Source organism: Alligator mississippiensis, chromosome 6, assembly GCF_030867095.1.
Source record: "Alligator mississippiensis isolate rAllMis1 chromosome 6, rAllMis1, whole genome shotgun sequence".
Classification (NCBI taxonomy): Eukaryota; Metazoa; Chordata; order Crocodylia; family Alligatoridae; genus Alligator; species Alligator mississippiensis.
The window spans coordinates 10,576,195-10,591,312 of record NC_081829.1 but is presented as its reverse complement, the minus strand read 5'-3'; the positions used below and the strand labels follow the sequence as shown (position 1 = coordinate 10,591,312).

General features: G+C 45.0%; 1 protein-coding gene across 4 annotated transcripts in view; it reads left to right on the top strand.

Moving 5' to 3' along the window:
- Positions 1-14,575, top strand: part of LOC102560930 (lethal(3)malignant brain tumor-like protein 3) — a 99,631-nt gene extending 85,056 nt beyond the window's left edge. For all 4 annotated transcript variants that reach the window (XM_019488704.2, XM_019488685.2, XM_019488693.2 and 1 more), the window contains one exon: positions 8,829-14,575. In XM_019488704.2, coding sequence (XP_019344249.1) covers positions 8,829-8,957 — 129 coding nt within the window. In that variant the 3' untranslated portion in view covers positions 8,958-14,575. The remainder of the gene's footprint in view (positions 1-8,828) is intronic.
- Positions 14,576-15,118: the final 543 nt, after the last annotated feature.

Here is a 15,118-nt window from a genome sequence, read left to right as displayed (position 1 = left end):
AGTGTAAAGAACGTGGTGTTTCTTCCTGCCCAAGGGTTTCCTCCTCCCCTTCCATCTCCTGCAGGATCGCCAGGGCCTCGTACTTGTTCTCCAGTCGAACTGGAGAAGCTGGTACCGATTCTCTGCGAGCTGCTCCGGTCCTGGCTGTGACCGTCTGCCACTCTGCTGCGGAGGGCATTCCCCGGGCTGCTTCTTCCTTCGGTGCCTGGTCCTGCAGGGAAAGGAAATAACTGTCAATTTCATCCTCCGCCTCCCTGATCCCCCTCAGCCTGCTAACCTCCTCCTGGAGCTCCCTCACCTGCGCCTCCAGAGCCCTAAGACGGGCACCTGCCAGACAGGTGTGGGGGCCCCCAATCTCTGCCCCCCCCGGCCCTGCTGGGGATCCCCCACAGGCCAGGAGGTAGGGGGACATCAGCTCCCCCATGGGCTCAGTCTGGGTGGAGGCCTCAGACCAGCCCCGGTTAGCCTTGTCCCCCTGGGCAGAGGCCCTAGCAGCACTCCTCGTAGACACCATTCTGAGCTGCTTTTTGTAGATCTGTGTGGTGTCTACTCCCTACCCGTACAGGAGTCCCACTCCTGGCCCTCCCGGCCCGCCCGCCGGCACGAACGCCTGCGCAAACACGGGCGTGCTCTCACAGAGCGCGCCTGTTTGCGCGCTCTGTTCGCGCTGCGCAGCTTGGGAGCACAGCTCCCTACCAGCTCAGCTATATGGGACCCGGGGGGCTTCCCCTCCGGATCCGGCTCAGCTGCGCCGGGTCCCTCTGCCCCACTTACCTTTGGGGGATCAGCTGTTGCTGCCCCCGCTGCCGATTCCTCCTCTGCCGCCGCCGCTGCCTCCCGTCAGTCAGTTGGTTAAGGGGGCACACGTGCGTGCGGGACACACGTGTGCCTGGCTCCTCTCCTTCCCGCTGCTGGTTCCCGAGATCCAGTCATAGAGCATTCCACCTCTTATCCAAGCTGTTAATAAATATGTTAAAAAGCATGGGTCCAAACACCAATCCTTGTGGGACACCACTGGAGACAGTCCTCCAGGGTGAGACCGTCCAGTCGATTATCTCTCTCTGGGACCGGCTTCTAATCCAGTTATCCACCCACCTCGCTGTAGGCTGGTCCAGGCCAGTACCCTCCAGTTTGATTGAGAGAATTTCATGGGAGACAGAATCAAAGGCCTTACTAAAGTCAAAGTAAATGATGTCTACCTCATGACCCTTTTCCAGCTGGGGTTCAGGTCAGAGGTCCGCTAGAGTCCTAGCTCATGGGGATGTGACAGGTTTACCCCTGTGCTTCTCTCTCTTTGGGCCCAAACTGGGTTTTTTTTTCCATTGGCAGGCCCCTTTAAAAGCTGCACATGCACAGATCGCTGCCGGCACCACGCCACTCTTAGGGACAGGGGTCCTGGACCACCAGACAAGGGGGCAGATAAGTGCCGCCCCCTTCCCCTAGTTCCATGCTAACTCACATGCTGGGCCCAGAGTGTGCCTGCCTGCAATGCAGCAATGAAGAGCTCATCTGCTCTGTCTGATGGGAAGTCATGCCTGCCTTTGTTAATAAGACTGGCAACCAAGAGAATTTTCCTTAGGGGTCGCCAGCTGCTCTTGGATCCCAAAGCAGCAGTAGATGAATTTGCAGTTGTGTAGGAAATTGCAGCCTTTCCTTTTGGATTCTGACCTTATGATGGTTTTCTCAGCTCTAGCTGTTTCTGAAATTACTTCATTGTAGTGTAATACACTCTACCCAGCTTTTTAAGACCACTCAAAAACTGCAACTAGCACTGGATGTGACTCTTTGCTTGTTCTTTGTGTGGTTGTCTCAGACCCTTGTTCTGAAGACTATACTAGCTACCTTTTCATTTCCAGGCACATCTTAAGGTATTCTTAACCATTTGATCAGCTTCCTTATTCGCACCTCTCCTTTCTAACATCAGGTGTTGTAAGAGCTGGAGGATAGGAACTGTGTTTCCTATGTTCTGTGAAGTACCAAGCATACTGTTGTGCAGAGACCAGCAACCTTAAACCACAAACCAGAACAACCTGGTTTCAGTGTTTGTGATGGAGTGCTTTGCCAGTAAGGATGCTGCCCCCAGGCAGGTGGGAGTTGCACCTGCACCACTGCTGCTTTTCCCAGCCCCCTCCCCACCACCTTCCCATTGGGCATGCACCCACAGATTCCAGCTAGAGGGGAGCTGCATTAGGACCAGGCAGCTGGAAGCTGTGTCTGCACTGCTGTTTCTCCCTACCTGTTTCCTCTTCCCCCAACCCTACCTCCAGCTGCAGAGTGGGCACCGGCTCAGTTCCCCACCAGCTGGAAGTTATGCTTTTGCTGCAGCCGGAGAGCCGAGAGCTGGGAAAAGTGGCAGCAGTGCAGGAACAACTTCAATTTGCCCCGGCACTATCATGGGTGTGGGCAGAAGCAAAGCCTTCCCATTCCATGGGCCAGATCTAGTGTCTCCACATGCCAGAGCTCGCCTGTGGGCCATGTGTTACCAACCCCTACTCTTTTGTACTAAATAAGTAATAGTCCATCATGCTCATTGTAAGAGAAATGTTCTTAATAAATACAGAAGAACATAAATTATTGGACCCCTGAGATAGCTGCAGTTCAGTAGCAGATAAATAGAAGTGATGCTTGTATATTTATAGTTTAAATTCTGGGGGTTTTTTTTAAAGTAGCAATAGTTTGGAACACTATTTAATTGAATAGAATGGGAAAAATGAAATTTACTCAAATAAAAAGAAAGTTTTCAGTGTCAGCGAGCATAGGGCCAATACTCCAGTTTTTAGTGACGAGCTAGTCAGAGAAGATTGGTTTGAATAAATAAGATTTTACTGATCTATCCACCACTTGCAGTTGGAATTTAAATGAGTCTTAAGTGCACCTCCAATCCTAGCCACTTCCTATTTTCATTCCTTGCCTCCAGCAGCCCAAAGCTAGCCCAGCTAAGTACCAGGCCCTATTCCTGGCATGAATTTGCAGACTTTTATTTACACTAAATTGCCAGTTTGGAATTAAAACCCTTTTAACAATATGCTGAGCTTCAGCTAGTTCTGGCCAGAACTGAAGTGTGAGTGACAGAAGTGCTGAACTCCACTCGAATAGTCCATTAACTGTAATCAGGCCTCTAAGTGCGTTCTGTTTAGGGTAAATAAATCCAGTGCAGGCTTGGGGAGGGGATGTGGTTAAGAACAAAGAGAACAAATTGTGCAAAGAATCCTAAAAAGAAGCCAAATGGGATAGAGCAAAAAAAAAACTGCATAGTTTCCTGGATGGAGGGTTTTGCTCTTCTCAGTGTCAACATTTAGCACACTTAGGGTCAGGAAGGAATTTCCCTCTAGGCCAGCTTGTTGGACAACAACATGGACAAGAGGGAAGAGTGGCCTTTTTTCGCACTGTGGTGTGTGGTCATTTTACTAGAATCATCTAAGCATTGGCAGTGTCCTTGTCCTCCCCTGTTTTTACCTGTGGCATCTTTATAGAGTATTCTTGGGAGTTTGGGTATTGGGTCTTATATCTTCCAGAGTATTAGTTATTCTAGGTCAGGGGACAGCAGCCTTTGGCCAGCACAAGCCAGAGCTTGCGGCATGGCTCCTTGTAGCAGGCTGCAAATCTTTACCCCCTCATCTCCCTCTCCACTCTCTCCCCAGAGTTCAAGTTTCATAGATTCATAGATGTTAGGGTCGGAAGGGACCTCAATAGATCATCGAGTCCGACCCCCTGCATGGGCAGGAAAGAGTGCTGGGTTCAGATGACCCCAGCTAGATGCTTCTCTAACCTCCTCTTGAAGACCCCCAGGGTAGGGGAGAGCACCACCTCCCTTGGGAGCCCATTCCAGACCTTGGCCACTCGAACTGTAAAGAAGTTCTTCCTAATGTCCAGTCTAAATCTGCTCTCTGCTAGCTTATGGCCATTATTTCTTGTAACCCCCGGGGGCTCCTTGGTGAATAAAACCTCACCAATTCCCTTCTGTGCCCCCCTGATGAACTTATAGGCAGTCACAAGGTGGCCTCTCAACCTTCTCTTGCGGAGGCTGAAGAGGTCCAGGTGCCCCAGTCTCTCCTCATAGGGCTTGGCATGCAAGCCCTTAACCATATGAGTGACCCTTCTCTGGATCCTCTCCAGGTTATCCACATCCCTCTTGAAGTGTGGCGCGCAAAGCTGCACGCAGTATTCCAAATGCGGTCTGACCAGCTCCCGATAGAGGGGAAGTATCACCTCCTTGGATCTGTTCGTCATGCATGTACTGATGCACGATAAAGTTCCATTAGCTTTTCTGATGACTTCGTCACACTGCCGGCTCATGTTCATCTTGGAGTCCAAGATCCCTTTCCGCTTTCGTTCCACCAAGCAGGTCATTCCCTAGGCAGTAGGTATGCTGGACATTTTTCCTCCCTAGGTGCAGCACTTTGCATTTCTCCTTGTTGAACTGCATTCTGTTGTTTTCCGCCCATATGTCCAACCTGTCCAGGTCTGCTTGTAGTTGTTCCCTGCCCTCCGGCATGTCCACTTCTTCCCACGGTTTTGTGTCATCCGCAAACTTGGACGGAGTACACTTCACTCCCTCATCCAAGTCACTGATGAAGATATTGAAGAGTATCGGTCCAAGGACCGAGCCCTGCGGGACCCCACTGCCCACACCCTTCCAGGTCGATACCGACCCATCCACTACGACTCTCTGGGTACGACCCTCTAGCCAATTCACCACCCACCGGACTGTGTAGTCTTCCAAGTCACAGCCTCTTAACTTGTTCACCAGTATGGGGTGGGATACCGTATCGAAGGCCTTCCTGAAGTCTAAGTATACGACATCCACCCCTACTCCTGTGTCCAGGCGTTTCGTAACCTGGTCATAAAAAGAGACTAGATTAGTCAGGCATGATATACCTGCTACGAACCTGTGCTGGTTTCCCCTCAGCATAATTTGTCCTGCTGGGCTCTCTCAAATGTGAGCCTTGATAATTTTTTCGAAGACTTTACCAAGGATGGAGGTGAGACTGACTGGCCTATAGTTGCCTGGGTCCTCCTTCCTTCCCTTCTTGAAAATGGAGACCACATTGGCCCTTTTCTAGTCCTCCGGGACCTGGCCCATGCACCATGAGCGTTCAGATATTACCGCCAGTGGCTGTGCAGTGATGTCAGCCAGTTCCTTCAGTACCCTTGGATGGAGCTTATCCAGGCCTGCCAACTTAAAGGCATCTAGTTCCTCCAAGTGACTGCACCATCTCAGGGTCTGCGCATGGCAGTCTGGTGCCTTGCTGCTGCCTCTACAACCCCAGTGAGAGACTTGTCGTGCCCCTCACTTAGGAACACTGAGGCAAAGAACTCGTTGAGGAGTTCAGCCTTGTCCCCCCTGTCCGTCACCAATTGCTTCTGCCCATTTAGTAGGGGTCCTATTCCTCCCTGGGCCTTCCTTTTACTCCCTATATATCTAAAAAACAATTTTTTGTTATCCTTAACTTGGGATGCCATCCTCAGCTCCATGGTAGCTTTGGCCTGTCTAACTGCCTCCCTACAAGCACGAGCAGAGGAGGTATACTCCTCTTTGGTAATCTCTCCCCGTTTCCACTTTTTATATGCTCCCCTTTTAGTCCGCAGGCTGCCCTGGATTTCTCTGGTCAGCCAAGGAAGCCTCCTTGTTGTTTTCTTGCATTTACCCTCGTTGCAGATACCCAGCCCTTCTGCAGTAAGGCATAAGGACAAGCATGAGAGCTACAAAAGGGGATGCTGTGGAAGGGACAGGTGGCTTGGCACAGCTGCCTGCCACTTGATCCCCCAGGCCATGTCAGAGATTCCCAGGCCAAATCCAACCTCTTTGTTGGCCAGATCCTGGACCACGGATCATAGGTTTCTGACACCTGCTCTAGATTGAGTTTAATTAAGCAACACTTCCCCCCCTCCCCCCAGAATAATTTGTATTGCACTCCTTTCAGTACTTCAGTATTTAAGCACCTTACAAACACGAATGAATAAAATAGCTGACTGCGTGGTTGTTAGGGAGCATTGCTGTATTTCCTGCTTTGAAGGTGTAGATAAGGCCCACGGAGGTCAGGTGTCTTACTCAAGATTGCACTTGAGTTTGTGGTCAAGGTGGAATAGAAATACATCTGCTGGCTCCGTGCCATACCAAATGTCTGTCCAGTCTAGTTAGGCAGCTATATACCGATCAACCAGTCGTTAAAATGCAAAAACAAATTCTAGTTGGCAGAATAATAGGAACATAAGAATTGTCTTCCTGGAGCAGAAATGTGCCCTGTCTAATCTGTATTCTTCTTCTAATGTTTACCCATATCAGATCTTAGTAATGGACACGTATGTAGTAAAGGCCCACAGGGAAAAAATCTCTTCCTTGTCTTTATCTATTAATATTTGGCTTCTGCCCTGAAGCGTCAGGGGTTTATACGAATTACGTCTTCATCATTTCTAGGGTAGCTGTGGCTATTCTTATTAACCGCTTGCATTCATTGTTATCTAGTGGCAAGAAGTTCCATGGCTTAAATACATGTTGCATTAAAAAACTATTGCCTTGTACAGGTTTCCCTTGCTTTATTCAGGTTCTTTATGTGTGAATTCACTCTTATGCAGTGACCCTTTTTATACAAAAAATTCTTATATGTGAGGTAAATTCACTCTTACGCGATCAATGTGGTGGAAGCCCGCAGTCAGCTGCTTTGCGCGGTGCATTGTGGGAGTGACGCACACCAAAATACGGTCTCCTGTGTGGATCTGTGCTTCTTGCTCGTTGTCTGCAACACGTGTTTCTGTAGTTTCCTTCCCCATTATGGCTTCTAAGCGTCCCACTAGCTTATCTCCTACTCCTCTCTGCTGTTGGCGAGTACGTCTTGTAAAAGTGGTAGAAATGGATATGGGGATCAGTACAGTTGAGGTCTTGGAACGTATCCCTATTTGTTACATTGTAAAGTGGGTTCCCTTTATGCGAATTCAAGTTATGCACTGTTTTCCAGGAATGCATGTCCAGCATAAAGCAAGGGAAACCTGTATCGGTTTTAAATATGCTTCCTTTCAATTTACTTGAAGTCCTCTCACTCTTACACAGCAAATTACCTCTCATCTTTTGAAAATGTATACATAGGAGCAGACAGTTTATCTTCTCCCGACCATTCATTGTTTCATTTACCACTCTATCATCTCTCCTCCCCAAATTAAAGAATCCCATTTTATGCTGCTGAAACCGATTTTCTTAACTTCTTTTGTTTTCCTTTTTTAAATGGAGTCTCTGTGTTTATGGGCATGCTTGCCAGACTGCCCAGATGTTCAAATCATTGCAAATGATTCCTTAGCTATAAGGCTTCAACAGCTGTAACCAAAACACACAGGGGGGTCAGCAAGTCAGAGGTCCTCCGGCTTTACATAGAATCATAGAAAAGAAGTACCGGAAGGGATCTGTAAGATCATCAAGTCCGGTCCCCTGCCATGCGCAGGAGGTAATTGGGCTCAAACAAGCTCAACAAGGTGCTTGTCCAGCCTCCTCTTGAACACCGCCAGGGATGGCAACTGCATCACCCCTGCTGGAAGTGTGTTCCAGATTCCAGTTACCCAGATGGAAAAGAAGTTTTTCCGTATGTCGAGCCTAAACTTTTCCCCAATTACCTTGTGCCCATTGGTCCTCATCCTCCCAGGGGGTTCTTTTCTGAAAAGTTGCTCTCCCAGATCCTGATGTTCTCTGTTGACATATTTGTAGGCGGCTATCAAGTCACCCCTCAGCCTTCTTTTGCTCAGGCTGAACGAACCCAGATCCCGAAGCCTCTCCTTATAAGGCCTATCCTCCAGGCCCTTGATCATGTGGGTGGCCCTTCTCTGCACCCTTTTGAGCTTGTCCACAGAACTGGATACAGTACTCCAGCTGTGGTCTTACCAATGACCAATAGAGGGGGAGGAGCACCTTGGATATATTGGTGACACATCTGCTGATGCACATCACATTTTTATTTGCTCTGTTGGCTGTTGCGCTGGCTAGTCTAACAGAGGCTGAGAAGCTCTGTTCAGTAGCAGTTTGTTATGACTGTAGCAGAAAATGATGATTTTTATTGTTCCCAGCCAAACATGATGCCACAGTGCTTGGGTAGCACCTATTGATCATCCTATTGATGATTTGCGTCTTACTGGGTGCATCTACACAGTCATTAATGCGCTTTTGCTGCTGCGCATTACATTCAGTACCTGTAACGTGAGGAACTAACTAAATGCACATTAGTCTGCCCTAATGTGCAGTAGTAAAAGCTCATGCTTTTTTAGTGATGCTTAATGCACAGTAGCCTAATTTTACTGTGCATTAGCATATTAGCACAGTTTTTACCATGACACTCTAATGCACAGTAAAATAGGCTACTGCGCATTAGAGTACACGTGTAGACCTATCCACTGTATTTCAGGGACCTGGTGTCTGATTTCTGTTTTTGAATCATTTTTTGGGATTCTTGATAGCTGGTAAGTTTTTAAAATAGGATTTTTTAATCTTCAATATAGTTCCTAGGAAATGTAAACCACCATTGTAACAGATGCCAGCTTCACCTTTACCAGCAACCTTGACAGCAGAATTCAACACACATTGCCCCTTTTGCTTCCAGAGATGGGCCCTAGACATTAGGGTTGGGATATATGGAAGGGGAGCAGTATGCCTTAAAAACTTGTACTGGTCTGCTGTGAATACAAGACCTGTGGACAAATATAAGATTTCAGTCTTTCAAGCTGTTGTTCTATTTTCTTTCATTTGCTCTAAATACTTTTTTATTTAATTGAAATCCAAGAGAGGGGAATGGAATCAAGGCAATATCTAGGTGATAACGCTCATTATATACTTTTTTTCCCTTCTACAGCAGATAGATGGTGAAGCCTTTCTGCTTCTGAACCAGACCGACATAGTTAAAATACTGAGCATCAAGCTGGGTCCTGCACTGAAAATCTACAATGCCATTCTCATGTTCAAATCTGCTGAAGAAGACTGAAAGGATCTCCCTGATATAAAACCAGAGGGTCAATATACAGTATGGAGGCCTCAGAGTTCAGTGTCGTCATTACAATGTACTGAACAGGTGGACTGGGACATTTGCGAGGCAGTGGCCTGATCACACTTCAGACTGACTTAAAGTGGAACTTTTTGAAAGAAATTTGAAGATGTAACAATCTTGCCTCAATTTGGAATGGGGGCAGTTTCACTTCCAAGAAGAGGAGATGATTATATTTTCTAATTGACTTGGTTTTTTTGGTATATAAATCTCCTTGAGATCCAGAAGAAACCTCCGATTATAAGGGGAAACAGGGTGATGCTATTGGTGGAGCTGAAATCTCAAGCAAAATGACAGTTCTGTCCAACAGTAGTGCTTGAAAGAGAGTCTGTTTGATCACCAGCGTGTTTGATATATATAAAACTTGGGGTTGGGGACAAGAAGAGCGAAGGGGAAAAGGGGTGCACTTCAAAGTAGTGCATGCAAATTCCTCACCACTAGGAACCAGCTGCTGACCTTTCCAGACTCCTTTTAAAATATCATAATGTATCCTGTTGCTCTTGGCTGCTACATACTCTCTGCTAAAGAGATGCATGCATTCCAACAGAACTGCACCACTGGGGGTCCAAATGGCTTCCACACTGTGACGGTTTACATTTATATTTGGCAGCAAAGGACTACCGCTTTCCGATTCAGGCTGCCAGCTCAGTATGTTATGCTCCAGACTCTAAATGTAGAGTCTTTTTAAAAGATTTCCTTCCAGCATGCAAGTGAAGTGAAATCTATTTTCAGACAGGCCAGTGATTAGAGGCAGTTTTGTTTTTAAAATGGGCCAGCAACTGAGAACAAACTTCTACTGAATGTGTGGATCATGCCTGTATAAATTGTTTCTAGCATTTCCCATGAATCCTTGTAATATGAAGATCTTGTTTGAGGACATGGGAGAGAGTATGCATGAATTTGGTTGTCTCACCAAGACCCTTTTCACCTTAAGGGTAGTATCATACTAATAATAGTCAGGTTTAAACTCACTTTTATAGAGCATAGTTTTGCTTCCAATATGAACAGGGCCTTCTACACATTCAGTTTTGGTTTGTCTTGAGAAGCTGAAGCTCACAAATGGCTAAAGCGTTATCAAATTCAGCCTCCAGGGGTGGATTTTGGCCTGTTCTTCTACCTGAGAGAGTAAGCTGCCATGATGGAGCTCCAGTGCCTTGGAGCTGTAGACAAAAGGGACAGAGAAGGCTGGTTGTATGAGGATGAGGTTTTGAATGAAGGGGAAAAGGTAAGTAAAATGTGTGTAGGGGTAAGATTCCTGCCCAAAGAGAATGGGAACAGAGCTGGGCAGCCCCTTACAGGCCTTCTGAGCACTTTAGGAGGAAGACAGATGTTGAAAAAGGGAACTAGCTTGTCTATAATAATCGAACAGGTTATACGTGTATCAGGGAGGGGACAAAGCTTGTAGCAATGTCCCTATGCACATATGTAGCAATTGGTACCCTTTTGTAACAATAGGACATTGATTAATGTTTCCTTCTCTTCCAAAAGTTACAGTATAATTTGAAAGAGACTCTTGTATGATATCCAGCATGCAACAAGAATGCACAGTTCTTTACAAACAAACAGAAATCTCCTTTGATTATAGAGAGTTAATTCCTGCCATTCTTCTAGGGCTCTGTTAGATGTTTCTTTCCATGACTTGCAGTATCACAGGTGGTGGCTCCATCTCTGGCCCTGGTATGGACCAGAAAACAGCCTGGGGGCAAGGGTGTGTTCACAGAGGCCCTCAGGGTCTGTCTTACCCAGATAAACCCTTCTCCTGTTTCATTTAAGGTGATTGGGGTGGAGCATGACTGACACTTTTACATAACATATGTGCGAGTGAACGCTCTGAATGCAGTAGTGGTACTGGTGGTATGTTACCTGTGTCATGCCACTGTCAAAGTGGGGGGAAACACCACTGAAGCCCATGAAGAAGAAATGTGAATCACCCAAGGCACTGCAGAAAAAAACCTCTTGTATGAGGGGTGGCTATCACAGGTGTTGTGGCCTTAGACTCAGTCCTACGCTACTGTAAAAAACATGTAATATATCGATAATGCTTTAAACACATTGTACACAGCCATGTGACAAACGTCAGGAAAACTGTTGGTCTTCCAGCCACACCCCCTCTAGATCCATGCTCCAACTTTTCAGCTTCTGAGTCAGGTCTTTGTAACCTTCATACAGTTACTAAGTCCTTTAAAATTATAAATAGAGTGGAATCCAAGCTGCTGAATCTGTCTTGGATTAATATAAGGAGCAGTACATCTCCCTGCTTTCTATTTTTGTTGTAGCTAGGAAATTAACATGTTAACCACACTATAAATGGCAACAGTGCCATACATTCACCCAATATAAGGTGCCATAAAATGGCAAAGCACCCATAAAGAGATTGCACACACAATCCATCTTTGCGGCTGGTTTGTATCGCACCTTAAATTGAATGCATGGCATGTCCACGGACTGGGGCCATCTGGTACCTGATGCTGACAATAAGCAGATTGTCAGAACCAGCCCTGTTCAGTCCCAGGTTTCCAAGTAGCCCAGTGCTGACAATCAGTTGGCATCAGCCCCCAGGGCAGCCCCAGGTCTTCAACTGGGCCTGGAGCTGCCTCGGCCCACTTGCTCCCAGCAGTGGGAGCCCAGGCTGCTGGGTCCAGGGGACCAAAGGCTCCCAGTGGGCAGGCCAACCTGGGCTTCTGGCAGTTGCATGATTGGATACTCCCTGATCCCCATAATTGTTCATCTTGCCATGCCTGTGTGCCATAGCAGGATGTTCAGTTGTTGGGACCAGGGTTTGGATCCTATCATGCAGTTATTTTAACATCTGCCAGGGGCCTAAGACTTCCACACACGTGTTCTGCTATGAATGAGGGTTAATCAGAGACAGTGTTCTGCAGAGATCCTTATAGTAGGGTTTAGTAATTGAATGCAGCTTTATGGTGCTGAGACAGATGTGCACTGGACAAAGCAAGTACGTTTCTAATGTGAAAACAGGAATTAATCACCAAAGAACCACATCTCATACTTGGAACACATGGTTGCCCTGTAGGAAGATGTTCTGGGGTGACATATAAAATCTGACGGACACCTTTTTTAGGGTTAAGATTTTTATTTTATGGTGAACTTTACTAAAGCAAAGTATTTCTATAACTGGAATCACTAGCAACACATCTTATGCACTGATGCAATTCACATTTTAGGTGAGGCAGAATTATTTACATTGGAGCAGAAAACTGAGGGGCACAGGACTCTGCTTTGCTTGAATGGTTTTAGGCAAATTACAGCAAATCTCTGTGCTTCAGTCTCCCCATCTGTAAAGCCATGATAATACCCATCTGTGGGAAGAGCTTTGAGATGCACTGATGAATGTGCACTCAGTGTTAATAAACAGCTCCTCTATATTCTCTTTTACCTCGTTTCTTTGAAATTTTCAGTGGAGATAGCAGGTTGTTCCCAGCAAAAAATGATAGTTTCAGAGTCTCATTGCTTGTTTGACCAGTTTTGTTTACTGTGATTGTCTGCATGTATTTCTGTGGCATCCAGCATAATTCAGCTCCTAGTGTGAACAGGTCCCACTACAAATTTACTTTAATTTTTAACCAGCTGAAGATCATGAATGATGAAAGTCAGTCTCAGCTGCTATAAATACTATATATGTATTAAAGTAAAGAAAATTAGTGAAGCAAGCAACAAGAGTCTCATGCTAACATTATTCAAATAGAAGTTAGGTCTTTAATCCTACAGGCCTCCTAGCCAGCTTGAACAAAGAAAAGAATTTATATCTGCCTGGAGTCTTTTCCAGCAGAGCAGTAGTGTAAGCTTCCAGCAGGGAATTCTTTATGGATGAGAGGAGGAGGAGGAATATGCTTCTTGGACCTTTTTTTTTTTTTCTCTAATCTGGTAATCGTCTTTACAGAGGAAGCAAGAACACATGCACCTCTTGCTAGCTCTTAAATCCTTCCAAATATACCCATTTTAAATAAAAACAACTTTTAAAGTAGTTAAAATCAGAAATCGTTTTGCCTTCGCATTTCCAATGTCTTTACTGGAATGCTAAAAAAGCAAAACATTAATAAGGCACAAATCCCCACCCCATCTTTTAACTCCATGTTCACCCCTGAGAGTTAGGTATTTATTGGCTGGAGATGTCACAGTAGTCATTTTTCAATTCACATCCATGTCATTAGCAAGTTTAATTTGTTTCCTGTATTATGTGATGTGTGTGAGACAATACAGCCAGCCACCAGTGAAAAGCCATTTCATACATTTATATGATAATTGAGAAATGGGTATTTAAGCAAGAGGCTTGAAAAACATGTTTGATTTACTTTTGTTTATTAGTTTTAAAAAACCTGTGCTTTAAAGTAGGAAGCAAAAAGGTTGGGCTCTCCATTCATTACATCTGAAACTAGTTATTTTTACTTGGTTTAGAGGTTTTCACAACCACACATCAGCACAGGCTAACTGACAGCCCATCAGAACTTCAATTCTGAAAGACAAAATTCGTTTGAAAAAAAAGGATAAATCTATTGCACCCAAAACAAGCCAGATCTGTAAAACTATTAGACATGACCCAAGCAGGCAATGGAAAACGTATATAGATTCCAAATGATTTCTGTGATACTTGCTCAGCATATTGCATTCCTTTTTCCTTCCCCATCCCTTTTCAGAGCTCCAAAATTCAGGGTTTTATTTCTTTTATTTGCCTAACCAGTGTCCTGTTTAAATATTTCTGTGCCATCACAAATCATCATCCTTGTAATCCAATGGTAGAAAATTTCTGCTCTGGGTAATGAATCACATTAATGTTAGAGAGAAGCATTCAGCAACACTGATAGCAAAAAATTGTACAACCAAAGAAAAAAAAATGAGCCCAGGGGATAAGCAAGTTCAGCTGTAGAAGATTTCCTGCCTGCTGCTTTCATGCCCTGCTAAGGGATTTATACCACATAAAGCTTTAAAGTTTTTGACATTCTCTCCATCATGTGATGAGCTGGTTTATTTCTGAAACTTATATTACTTGAACTGGAAATGTGGGGGGGTGGGATTTGCAGCAAGGTTTTCAGTTCAGTGTTTGAAACTTGTTTGCTTTTTAAAACCGAAAAATACTTGAACCTTTGATGCTAGCTGCTACATGTTGGACATTGAGCTACCACCAAATGCTTTCCTCTGGAAATGGGAATAAATTAATATACGTGTTCCAAGACAATGGATTCTTTCTTGAGTTAATTGTATTAAGGGACTGGTACAAATGAGTGTTGCTTTAAAAGAAATGGGCTTTATTTCTTGTCTCCCCCTCTCTGAATTGGATGAAAGTAACAGTTGTTATCACTTTTTGCCTTTTTTCCGCCACTAGTTCTGTTCAAGGTAGCCCTCATGTAAAAGGACATCATCCATACCATGGGAATTAGTATCAATGGAAATATTTAGGCTTTTGATCCTGAAATATTTTGATTTTTCCCTTCTGACATCTTTTGATCCCTGAAATGTTTCTCCTGCCAAGCATTTTGTATAGTTGTTAAGCACTGTTATGGTTGGAGTACTTACTATGTTATAAATCACTGAGGACTTGCTATCATCAGTGTCAGTATCTTTTATAGTCCTTCTAGTTGTACATTTTTTTCTGCCTGCCTTACTGCCTTGTTAGATTCCTTTTTCACTATGTGAGAGAGAATTTCATAAGTTCATTTTGGATTGTCCTTATTCAAATTCAGGTTTTTAGATACATTGCAAAATGTTATGCAGTGTGGTTTTGATCAGTCATACCAAATCAGCAGATCAGCAGCTGCTTCTGCTAGTGGAGATCTAAAGACCTCTGAGACAAAGACTTTGGTATAGCTCAAGGACTGAGGCAGGCTAAAGGGCAGCTGCTGGTTCTTATTCCCACCAGAAGGGGAGTTGAAAGTGCCGACTCATGTACTTTCTCAGTTGAAGCTGGACCTTACAGTACTAAAAACAGGCAGTTTGATGCTGAAACATAACTCCCATAACTGTTCCCATCTGGTGGGTGGTATTTGTGCTCAGTCACCGTAGCCTTTTTTGGATCTATTTAAATCTTTAACTTGTTTGGTTTCATTCCAGCAGCCAGATTTTAAATTGAGTTAGTTGATGTCTGG